The sequence below is a fragment of the Eptatretus burgeri genome, chromosome 6, assembly GCF_056783735.1.
Source record: "Eptatretus burgeri isolate ZD-2024b chromosome 6, Ebu_testis_v1, whole genome shotgun sequence".
NCBI classification, from domain to species: domain Eukaryota; kingdom Metazoa; phylum Chordata; class Myxini; order Myxiniformes; family Myxinidae; genus Eptatretus; species Eptatretus burgeri.
In genome coordinates, this window is record NC_140966.1 from 31,373,008 (window position 1) to 31,391,040 (window position 18,033).

Sequence of the window (18,033 nt, forward strand, 5' to 3'; positions counted from 1 at the left end):
CCAGGCTTTCTCTTTACCATTGAGAGATGGGTCCTAAAATGATGTAGTGCTGCATAGCATGATATTTCAAAAATGTAGTGGGCCCAATATGTTCTCGTGTATCAGGTATTGCGTGGCAGAGGTATGCGCTCTATGCCTGGTGTTGGCTTAATGGTTAGGGTGGTGGGCTTGGGATACTTGCATCCTGAATTCAAATCCCATTCGGCTGTTGAATTAATACCAGGTGGGGTTGACTCTGCCTATCATCCTTCCGAGTTCAGCAAAATGAGTACCAGCTTGCTGGTATCCTGTGTTGGAGGGGTGACCTGCCCAGGATTGTGCCCAATATCCAAGAAGACAATATCCAATATCTGCTGAGGCAGCACAAACACGACACAGAGTAGTCCCGATGGATGGATGGATGGTATGCGCTCTACCGAGTGCTCTTCTTGTTCTTCACATGTTTCTATTTCTATTTCACCATCTTTGGAATTGGGTGGATTTTTTGACTGGAAATATTTCAAGACAATTATATCTAAACAACACATACATTTCCTCACCTTGTCAGTTATTAGATTGCAAATTCAAGTTTATGATCCCTGTTCAAATGCTATCACTGTGTTCTGGCCTTTGAAGTCTGCCTGCTAACAAGCGCGTCCAATTTTGTAAACACCTAATTAGATGTTTATCTTGGTTCAGACTTTCCACAGCTGCTCATGTTAGCTCATGTGGCATTGTGCGTTAAGCTTGCATCTATTTTATACTGTGACATGAGTCACAGCTCTTTATTTTTCCCATGATTGACTTTGCTGATGTTTTCAAACTTCCCAGCCAATATTGAGAGCTCAGGTAATTCAGAATCATTCGATTTGGGAGGGGTATGAACCATGATACTCTCAGGGAGTTCCGCATGGCGCCCTCTCCACTTTACTTTCCCCTTCCTCATCCCAATTGCCATGTATCCCCCTTCTTTCACCTCCACCTCCTGTCATCTTATGCCAACACCTTTCTTTTTACCCCATTCCCCTTCCCATCATCTCTAATTTCCTCCAGACCTGCCAGACTGCTGCTAATTCTGGTATTTCTGATTTTTTGTCTCTAAATTGGTTGATTACATGCAAATAGTAAATTTAAATGTTTTACAAACTTGCAAGTTGCCTGTGCCCGAACGGGATTCGAAATGGAGTGTGGATGGATGGAAACGGAAAAAATGCAAATGGTGTTTTCTGTTATTGAGCTGGCAAGCTGGGAGCAACAATTCACATCTGATGCAATTGAAATGCTCTAATGGTGGTGAGGTGCTCCATTTGAAACTGTTTGTTCGATATATATATATATAGCTTTTTGATGCTTCGGGTCCTTTTTGATGCTCATTATATAAATTTGTATTGGTGTCGAAACCAGTGAGAAATTGGAAATTAATAGTAGGATTTTGCTTTGTAGAATATTTTTATTAGCTACGAGCAAATACAACGCGTCGCTTCGCTGATGGAAATACGAGGAGTGGTGGAAGGGAGGCGGAGAGCAGCGGAAGGGAGGCGGAGAGCAGCGGAAGGGAGGCGGAGAGCAGTGGAAGGGAGGCGGAGAGCGGCGGAAGGGCGACGGAGAGGGACGGAAGGGAGACAGAGACTGAGAGGGGCGGAAGGGAGACTGAGACTGAGAGGGGCGGAAGGGAGACTGAGACTGAGAGGGACGGAAGGGAGACTGAGACTGAGAGGGGCGGAAGGGAGACTGAGACTGAGAGGGACGGAAGGGAGACTGAGAGGGGCGGAAGGGAGACTGAGACTGAGACTGAGAGGGGCGGAAGGGAGACTGAGACTGAGAGGGGCGGAAGGGAGACTGAGACTGAGAGGGGCGGAAGGGAGACTGAGACTGAGAGGGGCGGAAGGGAGACTGAGACTGAGAGGGGCGGAAGGGAGACTGAGACTGAGAGGGGCGGAAGGGAGACTGAGACTGAGAGGGGCGGAAGGGAGACTGAGACTGAGAGGGGCGGAAGGGAGACTGAGACTGAGACTGAGAGGGGCGGAAGGGAGACTGAGACTGAGACTGAGAGGGGCGGAAGGGAGACTGAGACTGAGACTGAGAGGGGCGGAAGGGAGACTGAGACTGAGACTGAGAGGGGCGGAAGGGAGACTGAGACTGAGAGGGGCGGAAGGGAGACTGAGACTGAGAGGGGCGGAAGGGAGACTGAGACTGAGACTGAGAGGGGCGGAAGGGAGACTGAGACTGAGACTGAGAGGGGCGGAAGGGAGACTGAGACTGAGACTGAGAGGGGCGGAAGGGAGACTGAGACTGAGACTGAGAGGGGCGGAAGGGAGACTGAGACTGAGAGGGGCGGAAGGGAGACTGAGACTGAGAGGGGCGGAAGGGAGACTGAGACTGAGAGGGGCGGAAGGGAGACTGAGACTGAGAGGGGCGGAAGGGAGACTGAGACTGAGAGGGGCGGAAGGGAGACTGAGACTGAGAGGGGCGGAAGGGAGACTGAGACTGAGAGGGGCGGAAGGGAAGGGAGACTGAGACTGAGAGGGGCGGAAGGGAAGGGAGACTGAGACTGAGAGGGGCGGAAGGGAAGGGAGACTGAGACTGAGAGGGGCGGAAGGGAAGGGAGACTGAGACTGAGAGGGGCGGAAGGGAAGGGAGACTGAGACTGAGAGGGGCGGAAGGGAAGGGAGACTGAGACTGAGAGGGGCGGAAGGGAAGGGAGACTGAGACTGAGAGGGGCGGAAGGGAAGGGAGACTGAGACTGAGAGGGGCGGAAGGGAAGGGAGACTGAGACTGAGAGGGGCGGAAGGGAAGGGAGACTGAGACTGAGAGGGGCGGAAGGGAAGGGAGACTGAGACTGAGAGGGGCGGAAGGGAAGGGAGACTGAGACTGAGAGGGGCGGAAGGGAAGGGAGACTGAGACTGAGAGGGGCGGAAGGGAAGGGAGACTGAGACTGAGAGGGGCGGAAGGGAAGGGAGACTGAGACTGAGAGGGGCGGAAGGGAGACTGAGACTGAGAGGGGCGGAAGGGAAGGGAGACTGAGACTGAGAGGGGCGGAAGGGAAGGGAGACTGAGACTGAGAGGGGCGGAAGGGAAGGGAGACTGAGACTGAGAGGGGCGGAAGGGAGGGGAGACTGAGACTGAGAGGGGCGGAAGGAAGGGAGACTGAGACGGAGAGGGGGGAAAGGGAAGGGAGACAGAGACTGAGAGGGGCGGAAGGGAAGGGAGACTGAGAATGAGAGGGGCGGAAGGGAAGGGAGACTGAGACTGAGAGGGGCGGAAGGGAGACTGAGACTGAGAGGGGCGGAAGGGAGACTGAGACTGAGACTGAGAGGGGCGGAAGGGAGATGGAGAAGGGTGGAAGGGAGACGGACACGAAGACTGAGAGGGGTGGGGTGGAAGGGAGACTGAGGCGGAGACGGATGGAAGGGAGACGGAGACGGGTGGAAGGGAGATTGAGACGGAGAGGGTTGGAAGGGTGGAGAAGGGAAGGGTGGTGGTGGTGGTGGTGGTGGAGGAGGAGGCGGAGGGAGAGGGGAAGCGGTGAGGAGGGAGAGGGATTGGGGGGAGGAAGTAAAAAAAGAGTGAGGTGTGGTTTGTAAAGAAAATGATTTGTTTTGTTTAATGAACGAACACACCACACACCACACACACTTCCCGTATGAGCGCTTGTGAGAGAGACGTTGTGACCGAGGGACCGGGTCTTGTTCCAAGTCCGTTGTGGTTATATAGATATATTCACACATGCATAAATAACATAACAAACGACAAACACAAAGATTTACCTTGAAGCAGAATTCTTTAAAAGAGGAATTCAAGTGAGGAAATTGGTGAATTTCCATTCAAAAGTATATCAAGCCACAGAGAACACAAAATGCTGGTTTATGCTTTTCATAGCTCAAACCAACATGGCTTGGCAAGCAGAACTCTGAACACAAGGTCGATCGACATTATTTTTTATATGTATCTATGTCGAAGCGACGGGAGGATAATGAAAGCAGATCACACAAAAACGTTAAACAAAGCGATATCGTCCAAAAATAAAATTGCGCGTTTTTAGCAGGCGAGGCAACGCATGGCAGCACGGTGCCCAACACAGGCCACAGGCCGGTGTGGCTGAATTGTTTGACAGTACACGTTACTTTTTCCGTGCATTGCCATGGCTTTGAAACAAACGACCAAGCAGTTTGTCGAGTGCTCGCCAAGTCGCTTAAGCACTCAAGCAAGCACTCCAATAAAATAGTTGATAAGGAATGGCTGGCTTGGCAAGCAATTAGTGATCGGTTATAACACACCACAGGGAGATGCCCGTAATGTCAAACAATGTTTGAATTGCACAAATGAACACTTTTTTAAAGCAGTCAGAACTGCTGCTAAGGTCAGTTCTGCAGTTCAAATTTTGTAATTCGGCTTGGTTTGAGAGATTATCGAGGTTATGGCATGTGTGGAAATGAAATAATACCACAAACACTGGTGTCTCCGGGCATTTATAAACATTGCAACGTATCCAGCGATTCGTACGTATAATCATCAGGCATTCGATGATATGAGTGAGGAAAGTGAAAAAACCGTTTCATGAGCGTTTTATCGTTAAGAAACCATTGCAGCCTGTTCCAAGTTGAGGCGTTGTTGAGCAGGCTGAACAAAATGGTGAATTTAGACCCCAGCAAGCTGACAGAGGGCTGACTCAGGGGGGCTGACCGTGATAAAGGATAATGAAATAAGGCTGTTGATTTCAAACAGGGTGTTTAAATTAACCCAAACACCCAATTTTCATTCATGCACTTCCTTGGAGTTCCCTTGGTATACATGCAAAGTTTTGGCCCGCTAGGTTTCATGATTTTGGAGTTTTGGAGGAGATGCACACACACACACACACACACACACACACACACACACACACACACACACACACACACACACACACACACACACACACACACACACACACACACACACACACACACACACACACACACACACACACACACACACACACACTCTCTGACATTTATTATTTTATATTTATTTAATTATTGAACATTATATGTGTGATTCTTCCAAATTCCCCCTCTCCCACCTCAATCTCCTTCAGTATGATTTGTGACCTATTTTTTTCCTGTATTAATCCCCAACTGGGCTTGGGCCCTGTTGATGGCTTGTATTTTGGGTCTTGTTCATCCATCCGTACACAGCCTTTACTCAAAAATGACAGGGATGCATTTCTTTCATATTCCGTGCACATGTATGCAATAATATATTTCCCGACTGACGGAGTGGCTGGCCACCAGCACAGTACAAAATATAAAGTTGAAATCATTCAGAGGAAGTGAGCGGTTCTAAATTAGCAATTTGATTTGTTCATGTACCATAAGAATTCTGTTGTGGTGTATTTTTCTGCGCAATCACCTGCCAGTACGCAACTTTCAAAATGATGTAATCCACCCCAGAATGCACAGAAACCCCAGCCAATTGCAGTTATCAAGGGTTGGCAAATGTATATTGTGCATCCCAAAGTAGGGATTGTAATGTAAAATGGCTCACAAAGCTTCTAAAAGAAGCTGAAAATACTTGGAAAAGTACCTGAGAGAAAGGGGTGTGCCTGTGCACAACAAAACATTTGGAGAACTTTCAGATCAACGCACCCAAAAAATTGATGTATTGCAGCCCGTACTGCAAAAACTCGTGACTGTGGCATGTGTTAGGCCCGAAGGTTCGTAGATAGTGCCATCTACCCAAACCTTCATGCTTTTTAACGCCAATAGGAAGGTCATATCTGGGGCTTGCCCATGCACAGGTTAAGTTTAAAATGATATTGTTATGGATTTCCACCCACCGGCATGCGAACGACTGCGTTTAACCAATAGCGGCTGCTTCGCCCACCGAACGGACAATCCAGTCGCGGCTTTCCGGATCAACGCCGAAAACCAGCCACGGGTGTGTTTTTAACCACACCACAACCTTGTCCGCACTCTACCCACGCGCTACAGGGTCAATCTCCGAATTGTCGATATACCTAATTAATCACGCGGGTAGATTACCGAGAGATTGTACCTCAACAGGGCCGCTGGGACACGAGCCGCTTCATGCAGCTCGCTCCGTTTTGGGATAACCGAGCGGGGTGTTATCGCTTGCCCTGTTGGACCCGATCACTTTACCGGTGATTTAAAAACCAACTATATTCCGAGTGCAATATGGTAGTTCAATTGGGGAAAGGACGCAACGAACAGGTAAACATTCAAACAAGCACATTTATTTGTACAGCACGTATGCAGGCATGCACGTATGCAATCAATACAAAACACACATGCAATGCAAAGGAGCTACGACCGTCTGTCTATTATGTACAGTCACTTATCAACAGTTCTACTTAACGGACTTGGCGCCACAACGTTCATACAAAGACAAGCAAGGAAAAACCCCAGGACAGATGAGGAGTAGACGGGACCTCTTGGGATCTTTATAACATGGAGCCGTGTAGACCGCAGAGGCTCCGCGAGACCGGGCTGGCTACCTTCACCTCGCTGGGGCGGCCCGTGGCGTCCCGTCTCCATGACCCATGGTAAGGCACGGCTCGGCAGGCTAAGCGCCTTGGCTCCGCTGCGCTCTCTCCTCCTTTCCACAACCTCCTGCAGCTGACGACTCAGCGAGCGATCACGACCTCCAGACCTCCAGACCTCCAGACCTCTCTGACCAAGACTTCCAGACTTTGACCCAGGCAGAGAGCGACCACGACCTGCAGACCTTGACAGACAGGGAGCGAGCGACCACGACCTGCAGACGTCGACTGACAGACCTCTCGTTCCGCGTGCCCTTTTATCTCGACGGTGCATCGCCCTCCCTTCGCGGCGCGCGGGGGAGGAAAATTCCAGGAGAGATCGGCCCGGCTCTTTTGGTTTAAGCACTGCCTCCCCGCGTCTCTTCCGCACGTGCTTTTCGTTGGGGGGAGGGGGGGTGAGGCCGTCGTCTGTTCTCTCCCGACGAATGTCAGACTTCTCCAAACCCTGCTGAGGTGGAAACGTGTTGGTGGTTAAGGTGGTTGTTGTAATGGTCGCGTGGCTGGCGTTTTGTGGTGGTCGTGAGGGTGGTGTGGTTGGGCACTTGTGGTTAAGGTGGTTGTGTGAAGGTGTTGGTGGTGGTGGTTGTTGTGAAGCGGTTTATGAGAGCGATGTTGGTGGTGGAGGTGGTGGTTGTGAAGCGATTGGTCCAAAATAATGATGGCAAAAGAAAAACGGCTAACTCAAAGATCACAGCCCTGATCACACGAATAAATCCCATGAAACAACGGTGGGGAAATCTTTCTAAACACAGACTTATCGGCATAACTGATCTAAGTTATGGTTGGACCAGGGTTGGTGTCAGGAAGGGCATCCGGCCATAAAAAAAACATTGCCTCAAGAAAAAGCCAAACCCCTGCACAGCAGGGAAAAATGGCTGTAAAAACGGTCATTTTATTCATTCTCTATCGTTGAGCTGATCGAGCTCCTCAGCCATTCCAATGAGCCTTCTTTGTTGATACCAACTCGGACCTATATGGTGCTCTGCGAATTTCCACAGCCGTAACAATATTTACTATTAATGTTTGGGAGGAGGGGGGGAGAGAGTGGGAGCTGTATGGGCTATGAATGTTGTTGCAAGTATAGATTTTTGTTTGTGTTTGTTCTTGGGGTTGCAAGATAAATTGTACTCTGTTTTTGCATCTATTGTTGAAAGGTGTGTGTGTGTGTGTGTGTGTGTGTGTGTGTGTGTGTGTGTGTGTGTGTGTGTGTGTGTGTGTGTGTGTGTGTGTGTGTGTGTGTGTGTGTGTGTGTGTTGTTATTGGTTGTCTCCATTTGTGGGTTTGATGAGATGGAACAAAGTCCTCCCAAGATTGAAAGTATCACAGTTCATGGACCCTGTTCAACTTTGTTGTTCTCAGAGTTTTGTTCCAAGGGCTCTTTTCAGGATAGTCACCGAACCCTGCACTGCCTCCAGTTGTCATTTGTTTGTGGTAATATTTCTGGTTATGGTTTTCAAAATCTCAGTGAGGTTATTCTTTATTATTCCTGTTTCTCCAATTATCATGGGTGCAATTTTGATGCTCTTTAGCTTCCAAGATCTCTTGATCTCATTTTTGAGATCCTGGTATTTGATCATTTTCTTGATTTCTGCATTATTTAATCCAAAATTGCTGTGTTCTGATATCTCAATCAGCAATGCTGTCTTTTCCTTTTTGTTCTCGATAACAATGTCCGGTCGCAAGGATTTGTTTTCTATGTTCACGCTGGATGGGATCATCAGGTCCTACATCAGCATGACGTCCTTATTTTCAATAACTGCCCTTGGTTTGTTTTCACCAGTTTTCTGAAACTGGGATGTTGAAATTTTACAGATTTGTCAATTAATCACTTTGCACACTTTGTTGTGTCATTGTGTGTAAAGTTGTTCTGATAGTTTTTTACATCCCGAAAGCAGGTGACAATACTTTCTGTTTGTCTTGCAGAACCTACACTTGTCCGTCTGGCTCAGTCCCACCATCTTTTGAAATCCATTGGTGTCATGTCCTTGATCTCGAGCATTTATTATTATTATTCATTCTCTATCAAGCCTGGTGTTGGCTTAGTGGTTCGGGTGGCGGCTTGGGATCCCAGGGTCCTGAGTTCAAGCCCCATTGGCTGCTGAATTAACACCAGGGGGTTGACTCAGCCTGTCATCCATCTGAGGTCGGCGAAGTGAGTACCAGTGTACTGGTCCCGGTGTATGCCCCGGTTAGAATAGGTGTACCATATCCCTGTGTGTCGTAAGAGGCGACCAGGGTTGGCGTCAGGAAGGGCATCCGGCCATAAAAAAAAACATTGCCTCAAGAAAAAGCCAAACCCCTGCACAGCAGGGAAAAATGGCTGTAAAAACGGTCATTTTATTCATTCTCTATCGTTGAGCTGATCGAGCTCCTCAGCCATTCCAATGAGCCTTCTTTGTTGATACCAACTCGGTCCAATTTTTTTTTTGTAATTTCCTGCTCTTTTGTCGAGCCTGGTGTTGGCGCAGTGGTTAGGGCAGTGGCTTGGGATCCAAAAGGTCCTGAGTTCAAACCCCGTTGGGCCACTGAATTAATACACCAGGGGGTTGACTCAGCCTGTCATCCTTCCGAGGTCGGCGAAATGAGTACCAGTATACTGGGCCGGTGTATACCCCGGTTAAAATAGGTGTACCATATCCCTGTGTCGTAAGAGGCGACCAGGGTTGCGTCAGGAAGGGCATCCGGCGAATGATTCGCTGTGGCGACCCCTAACGGGAGCAGCCGAAAGAAGAAGAAGAAGAATTTCCTGCTCTTTTGTCGTTCTCCTAGTTGTTGGTGTATATTTGTTGATTTTTAAAAATATTTTTTTTTTTTGTCTTTTTTGCAATCGCTGTGGCTATATTTGTTGCAGTTTCATTTTCCTGTGTGGTATCTTCTCTTCACACTTGTTTGTAGAACTTCCTTGCAAGGTGAGTTGGGGATACGTTTTTCAGCTTTCTTGCATTCATGTTTGCTTACAAGTTGAATCCGATAGTCTGTTGAGCATTTTACATACTCAACTAGTCCTACACTCGTCGCTCGCTGCACATGGTTGAGTTCCATCAGGCCGCTCCCTTCCTTTCGTCTCAGTAGATACATTCTCGGGATGCACTGTCTTTTACTTATGAAATCAGATTGATGACTTCCGTCATCTGTTTGTGTGTTTGTTTGTTTGTTTGTTTGTGTGTGTGTTTGTTTGTTTGTAGGCACGATAACTCGAGAACGGAAGAAGCTACCAATGTCAAATTACACCACGTGATTCAGGAGGGTGATGGCTCATGCTGATTAGATTTTGGTCAAAATCGGTCAAAGGTCAAGGTCACAGTGAGGTCAAACATTCGATTTTTGATGGTTTGGTACAGAATCATCGTAGAAACTTCTGGTTTGCGTCGCTACCTTCTCTCGAGACAGCTTTTATTAGACAAGGTCAGAGGTCAAGTTGACGATTTTGTAAGTACCAGTCTATGACTGCTTGTTTTGTTGTTGTTTTTTTTGTGGAACACTTTGTGGATGGTTGAGTTTTCTTGTTTTGATGTCTAACTTATTGATTTCTGATTGGAGCCAATTTACTATTCCACAGCTGTATTGGAACACTGGGACTGCGTTGTTGGTTTATGGCTTTGATTTTGTTTCTTGGGGAGAGATACGTTTTCAGGATCTGCTTCGTTCTATGTCGGTATTGTTTGGCGATTGTTTTGCACATGGGTTTGTGACATATTTGGTGGCCCTCTTCTACTCCGAGGTGTTTCTATGATGCTTTGTTCTCTAACTGCTGTATTGCTGTTTTTTCAAGGTCAATTTTTACGTCGTCTGTTTTTATTGGTTTACTTGTACAAATGTGCACTTGGCACACTCATCTAGTTGCGTGCGTGCGCGCACGTGTTAGTGTTGTATCCATTGCCGCTCGTCGCTTGGCCTAACAGGATGTATGAACTCGACACTTCTCATCCATGGGTATGTCTCATATTTCCATGAGTCTGATTTGCATTTCGGAACAGAACACTTGTGGTTCACAATTTTGAAATTGCCACTCTTTCATCTAAATGCTAAAAATTATGTTTGAAAGACTATTTGAATCACAGATTTCACGCAAGGAACAGCAGGTTAAAAGTGTCCAGTGATCATAACTGAGCGCATGCTCAAAAGGCCTCTTTTTGCATTTATACGTCATTTTGAAAGTCATGTCTTGCTAAATAATCAATATTCTGAACTCATAAGGGTTGTATCACCTTTCCCACAACTCTGTTGATATTTTCTATGCATAAAGGTTATACATTTTGATTTTGAGGGAACTTGTATGAAGAAAATGTCCCACTAGCAGGATTGATGAAAGCACCCAGAAAATAAGATGGGCAATTCCAAGCAGTTTGACCAAGCACCACACACTTATCACATAACCAAGCAGCTACGGTGGCGATGTAAGCTACAAATCCCGATACAACATTAAATATGGCACTCGTGTTTGGTACCCATTCACTTATTGAGATGTCCTATAAATATTAAGATACCAAAAACATACCAATTAAGTCTGGCCTGTAACTCCAGCTACGAAGGATCAGCAGGCCACCCTTTTAAATGTTTGCCATAAGGTGAATGAGTGGATCTAAAATGTTTCATTTGCATCATTCTTTCTGATAAATCTCAATGCTGTGTGCACCACATTTACGTGTTTTATTTTTTTCCTCTCAGTTCCCGTCACAGCCAATTTTGAGCTCATCATCAGTAGATGAGAGTGTGCGAGGTAGTGAATTTTCCTTGGGGACCCTGGGTCGGAGAGATGTCCCACCGGACAATGGCCGGCAGGTGAATTGTCTCGTCTTTTTGTGTGTTTTCTTTTTTTTCCCTCTGTCTGTCTGTCCCCTTCTGGCATTGTGCATGTGTGCCTCCTTCCCTCTCCCACCACCCTTCCCCCCCGTCTGCCTCTGTCTCCGTCTGTCAGTGTGTTAGTTGTTTTCATTTCAAAAACATATCAATGCTCATCTGATATCAAACAGTTACAAGCTCACATGAATATTCCATGACTTAAAATTGTGGTTTATAAACTGGAAGGTATATTTCCTTGCAGGCCTGTCACTGAAACTACTCCCTCCCTCCACCCATAAACCCTTCCTTCCCACCCTCACACCTCCTGCCCCCATGACTTAAGATCTGTGCAAGCATGGTGTTATTCTGAGAAAAAATAGGGGTGGAATGTGTGCATTTTATAAAGTTTAATCCTTACCTCTTCCTCCCCTTCCCCGTTCCCCCCTCCCCCCCCCAAAAAAAAATAATCACAGCTGCCTCTGATGAATGGGCAGGCTTGCTGGACAACTGGTTCCTCAATGCCAATTTGTAGCTCTTCAAACATGGCTCGGTATCCATCTCGTGAACAGCTTATCGATTTCTTGGTGCAGCGACAAACGGCAAGGCAGCAGGTGATGCTCACCTACCCCCTTATCACCCTCTCATTGCTATTCATTTCTATCCTGCATTAATTCCAAACTGTGCAAAAGCTTGCTTTTATTAACATTCTGCACTACATTCGTGCAGAATGTCATTAACGTTTATAATGCTCCAAACGCAACATCATCTTTCTTATTCCTTCATTACAGGGTACAGTACATCGAGATCGAGAGGGGGCTCCACGTAACCCCGATGGTTTCTTTCCAGGCCCAGCATTCCAAGGAGCACCACAGCCTAACGGCTTCCCAACAGATCAAACACAACTCACAGCAGTTGGACATGTGGAAGAGGTTGGCGTTTGTACTACTGTATGTTCTAGAATCTAGAACAAGTTATGGGGGTTGGGTGCAAAGAGGAGAGGGAGGGTGGGCAGTGGAATAAATCAACAAAAATAACTTAGGCATGTCATATACACAATTATGGGCATCCTGAGACCCTCCTACTCCTTTTTCCACATGGTATGTATCAGGCTGTATAAGTTTTATTTGATTCACCCCTTTTGGTATGTAAAATGTAGATCACGCTTTTACCGTATTCAGGTTGGGGGAAGAGTCAATATGACCCGCCCTCCCCCCCCCCCACACACACACTTGTTGAAAATTTTCAATTTCTCCATAACCCCCACAAATTGCCAAATGCTATTTCATGAGTTTTTTTTTTTTAGTTTTTCTTAAATGTCTTGCGCATATTTTGACACCAAATTTATGTAAAAAAAAAGAGGGGCCAGAGAGGGCTTCCCCAGAATAATTACATAATTAGATGTTTTGTTTTATTTTAAAATAGACGTTTCTTCACTAATTCAATTACATCGGCATATTGTTGAGGATGATTTTCTATCTACACACTCAATTTTGTATCTGTCAGATGTTCCATCTCCAAGATATTTGGGGGAGGTCAAAATGTTAAAAAAAAATTAAGTTTTTAAAAAAAAAAAAATAAGAAGAAGCTCCCACCCCTGCCTATCATGTAAGAAATGTACTGCACTGCAATTCCTTAAATCTTCTTTCTTAAGGTTGAAAAAAAACCTCCAAAACTGGGGATCCCCCCTTTGTTACGAGTGGTCGGTAAACTGGAACCCTTCTTTTATTTCTTGTTCGCGACATTAAAAAAGTGAGCTTTTGTGAAAATAAAAAAAAGAAGTGAGGTGTTATTTTGTACCATGACCATGCTGAGCAACTTAAGATCCATTTTTCTTTCAGTTCCGGGTCAGAATTGATAAGAATCCAGGCCTTGGGTTCAGTATAACAGGAGGTATAGGGAACCATCGGAACCCATTCAGACCATCGGATGCGGTGAGCAATTTGAGCCGACACATCCTTTCCATTCCACCTATTCTGCACTAATTGCTTGTTTTGCTCCATCTTTTTCTTCTCTTTTTTTTTTTTTTTTGGTTTGACCTAATTTTGTTTTGATTTGCATGATGTTGCTTGTCTTCAGGGCATTTTTGTGATGAGGGTTCAACCGGATGGGCCTGCGTGCAGCCTGCTGCTTCCAGGGGACAAAATAGTACAGGTATTGTGCTCACCGAGTTGCACAGCTGTATTACAAACTTCGTGGACTCCGTTACAAACTTTGTGGACTCCGGTAGCAATGAACGGTGACACGTTTTTGGTGTAACCATGCCATCCATGCTGGGTTGACTCGGTGAACGTGACAACTATTTGCTGAAATGCTTATTCCATGGAACACCATCCCGACCTCCTCCTTTGTGTTAACGCTTCATGCTCATTTGAAACCTATCTTGGGATTGTCGTCAAACTTTCTTATAATGGTCATTCTCAAGTTTGTTTCAGCCACTTAGCAAAAGGGTCAAAAACAAGGTTAGCCTTCCCAATCACTTGTTACCATTCTAATCACCGCATTTTGATCAAAGTAGGTGATCAACTTGTTTTTCTGGACCACATTGCACATCTATCAAAAATGTCCAGGCCCAGGTCCATCAATCTTTTTTTTTTTTGTCTCGAAGAATTCTTCCTGTAGCCACCAGTTGCAGTTTTTGGATTGGTATCGGTTCAATTCACCTATCTTCTACCATCTTGCTTGCTGTGAATATAGACTCACCCTTTATCCACTAATCTCATTGTAACTCTCATTCAAGGATGTTGATGTCTGCTTATATCTTTGGTCTCCATATAAATTGTGTATAAGCTCAACTTTGAGCCTTTGATCACTCTAAAGAGTCTCGTAGAAACTTTGAGCCTTGGAGTAGTGTGCGATGTTGACAATAATGTTTGGTCTTTTCTGCTTACATAACTTGTATAACCGTCTTCCCCATCCCATTAGGCCAATGGGTACAGCTTTACCGGTGTGGAGCATGAGAAGGCCGTCAATCTGCTCAAGTCACTGAACAACCCTGTGGAGCTCGTGGTTCAGAGAGACGTGTCTGTGTGAGGTCCTGAACCTCCATCTAATTTCCCCTCTCCTTTGCACCCTTACACACTTTGCTTTTCAGGCTAAAGTGCAAACCCAACAACCTGCAGCTAATTTACTCTTGGGGTGGGGGGGGGGATCTTTTGGACATTAGCAAAGTTATATTTTTGTGGACTTTTACTTCTTTTTTTTCTTTTTTTTTTTCTTGTTAAAGTGCGAGGTTTGTAAACTGCCTTTTTTGTGGGCCACGAGAAAGTGACTCGTTATGAATCGTATTACTCTGAATCCTATTTGCACATGTGGCCAAACAGAATACTGCTCGGGTTTTTCACATTGAGCTATTTCCCAGCATCTGCTTGGGTTTTGGCCCGTGTCCCACCCGAGCAAGGTGTAGGTAGTTCTCGCATGATTCTGCCTGCCCACCAGGTCGAGATTTGAATTTGTTCTGTCGCACTTAATTTCATTTTTTGTTGTTGTTAAATTTCTGCCAGGTTGTTAGTGGCAGGTGCATTCAAAGGTTTGAGCAAAATCTTACCTTCCCGTTCAACCTTTTGCAAAACTTCTGGTGAATGCGGAGGCTCTCCGGGCACCAAAGTCCGAATGCAGATTCCATTGAAAGAACTGTGTGGCATTCTTTTGGAAATTAACCAAAGCCGCTCATCACGACTCTCCAGAGTGGAAACATTGTCATGTGGGCTTGCTGTGAAGTGAAGGAAAGTATACTTGGGACCTCCCCAAAGGACCACAGGACCCGCTTTGGCAGGTTATTAACCCAGACGCACCATCTCATTCCTCATTTTATGACTTACTTTGATTACCACTGTGGGCGGCTACATGTTAAAGCATGATTTCCTTTTGGGGAGATGTCGTTATTTGACCAACAAAGCGACGGAAGATTTGCAGGGTTTTTCATTTGTTTTTTTCTTTTATTGGTGTGCCGGGTTGGGTTCGGGGATATACGATCGTACGTAGTTTTGTGAGAGTTGTACAAAACAGTTACACAGTTATGTTCCTAACTCGAGGATCATTGAAACGGTTTTAAAACCTGTGCCTGGTTGGATCAAACTACTCGGGGGGGTTTTGACCAGTTTTTCACCACTGAAATCGAGTGATAGCCAGACTTGGAGAGCTGCAAGTGCGAAATCGTGAGACCAAGCAAGTCGTCGGCATGTATCAAGAACGGAATGTGAACGCCAGATATCGGACGGGGAAACGAGTCGAAGACAAACGGATCTGCAAATGGATGTTGCAAAGTGCTGTGGAACGTAGGTTTGCTTATTTTAATTTTATTACTTTAAGTTGATACAAAATCTGTTCAAGTGATGAAAAATGTCATGTACATGATTACAGGAGGGGCTTTTTTTGTTTGTTGTTTTTTTTTTTTTAAAGAAAATAACATGTTTTTGTCATAACTATTTAGCTTACAATGTAGTTGAACATCCACCGATGATGGTTCTATCATTCTGATTTTATTGCAGCGTGATATTTGCACATTGATTGTAAATACGGGGAGAGGCCGTTTTAACCTGTGTATAAACTTCACCCAGGGGGAACAATGAACCGCAAATCTGTGATGATCACTATTTTACATTTCCATTTGGGTTTTGATCACTGATGTAGAAACTGCATCCACTTGGTTGTGTGACCATTTATTTTTTATTGCCTGTAAATTTTTACCGTTTGTTGCTTTGACACGCACAGTCGCTATGATATGCTGTACAGGGGGATGTTTTTAGATTTATTTTATAATGCGCTCTTTCTGGGATAATGATTTTTGAATTGAGGAATGTACTGTGCAAAATTTAGAACCAAAAAATTACTGTATAATAAACATTCTGCTGGGAAACAGTTTGTTCGATTTCAGGTTGCAGCATGTGATTTGCTGCGCACATAATTCCAGTCATCGTCCTGGGCCACTTAAAATTTTACATCAATGGGGGGAAAAAAAAGCATAAAGGATGACTGGTGAGTGTGGGAACAAAGTACAAGTGTATAAAGGTGAGTATATAAAGGAGTTTGGGAGATGGCAGTAAGGTAAGGAAGGGAACATTCCTCAGAACGTATCGATGATCTCTTTGGCTGTTCCATTCCTCGATGCAGAGACAGAGCCCTCATTAACTGCCTGTCTATATAGAAAAAAGGAATCTTGTTTGGGTTCTGTTCATTAAGGGATAAATTATAAATCAAAAGAGGAATCGATGGGGTGTGAATGAAGCACAGGCATACTGTGCCAAAAGGCCTCCTCCTGTGTCCAAGTTACCTATATTTTCTCGGGTTTTTCCTGCCAAGGAGAGGAAATACTTAATGCTTTTGAAGCTTTTTAAGGGAGGGGGATTTCATTGTTAACCAAGAAAGTTGTTGTGCAAGACAAGGCTTCACTGCCATAAAGTACAGGAATCGGAATCTACATTTGAAGAGGAAAGAAAGAAGACAGTTTTCTTGCCACAGTTTGCTTTAATCACACCACGTTAAAGTTTTTGAAAAATATTTTTGACAGTAGGATTGACGTCTGTATTTTGGCCGAACAGTCAGGTGTGTACCTTCATCTGAACACTGAACTAGAAGGGCACTCGGTAGAGCGCATACATCCGGCCCGTCATGCCTCATCCACGATAACATATCTGGCCAAATACATTTTTGAAATATCATGCTATATATCGTTTTCAAACCCTATCTTTCAATGGTGAAGAATCGCTTTTAAAATTCTAGTATTTGGATCCAGATCGTCACCAAAATTTAATAATTTCTTTCTTGTCACACACCCAATATGTCCACCAAGTTTCATCTGAATCAGTCCACAACTTTTTGAGATATCCTTTACACAGACAGAAAGGGGTGAAAAAAGCCTCTTTCACCTTCGGTGGTGGAGGTAATTATGAGAGCTGCCTCTGAACATCCAAACTGGAAGTGAAGGGCACAACAACTTGAGAACAGCCAGGACTAAGGGGCCTTGATAGCCCTATTGGCTTGGATGAATATGCGTATAATCCTCATCGCAGAGCAGTATTACGTTTGTCGTTCAAGCAAAGAGGTACGTGATCAGTTGTGTCATGAGATACTTTGAAGTTCTGATGATGACAAAATGCCCAAATTTCGCATTGAGTACGGTTTATGAAAAATCGATAAAACTGCTGCCAGAGGATGCAACTTGGATCCATTTTGCTAATCGGTTTCTTCAGAAACGTTACATCTGAGTTGACAAATAAATTGGTGTTTGAGAAAATTATTCTTCCTGCTGAAGAGATTGACTTGTCATTTACCACCGATTGGGTCGAATCAAGTATCCTTCAGTTCATTACAAATGCTCTTTGGACCAAATTAACTCTCCAGGAACCTTCAGGTTCATCGCTCCTTTCGGTCAGATTTCTCCCTGTTAACCCATTCCTGATTGATTTTTCTTTTAAGAATTGAAGTTGCAGATTGTCTGACAATTACATATATATTTGAATTTGCATCACCGTGGCTTATCTTTGACCGTTTTCTGAAACTATAGTATTAAACATTTAACGTATGATGTTTCATCTATAACACGGATGATTATTTCACTTGCTGTCAAGGCTAAGGTTTGTTTCTGCCCTCCTCATTGTACACATGTGTTGACCAGTTTGAACCACCACCAATTTCCCCCCCCCCTGTCCAAACAGATTTCTGCGGAGACCACTTTACACCATACCTTAATGGGTATTGGGACCGAGTGTTCAGAGTATAGCAGAATCACTGAT

At 45.1% G+C, this 18,033-nt stretch overlaps 1 protein-coding gene across 6 annotated transcripts in view; it reads left to right on the top strand.

Moving 5' to 3' along the window:
* The window catches only part of ERBIN (erbb2 interacting protein), a 261,007-nt gene extending 244,850 nt beyond the window's left edge, over positions 1-16,157 (top strand). For all 6 annotated transcript variants that reach the window (XM_085884469.1, XM_085884471.1, XM_085884468.1 and 3 more), the window contains 6 exons: positions 11,189-11,302; positions 11,776-11,913; positions 12,091-12,231; positions 13,141-13,233; positions 13,379-13,453; positions 14,225-16,157. In XM_085884469.1, the coding sequence (XP_085740595.1) occupies positions 11,189-11,302; positions 11,776-11,913; positions 12,091-12,231; positions 13,141-13,233; positions 13,379-13,453; positions 14,225-14,332 (669 nt within the window). In that variant the 3' untranslated portion in view covers positions 14,333-16,157. The remainder of the gene's footprint in view (positions 1-11,188; positions 11,303-11,775; positions 11,914-12,090; positions 12,232-13,140; positions 13,234-13,378; positions 13,454-14,224) is intronic.
* Positions 16,158-18,033: the final 1,876 nt, after the last annotated feature.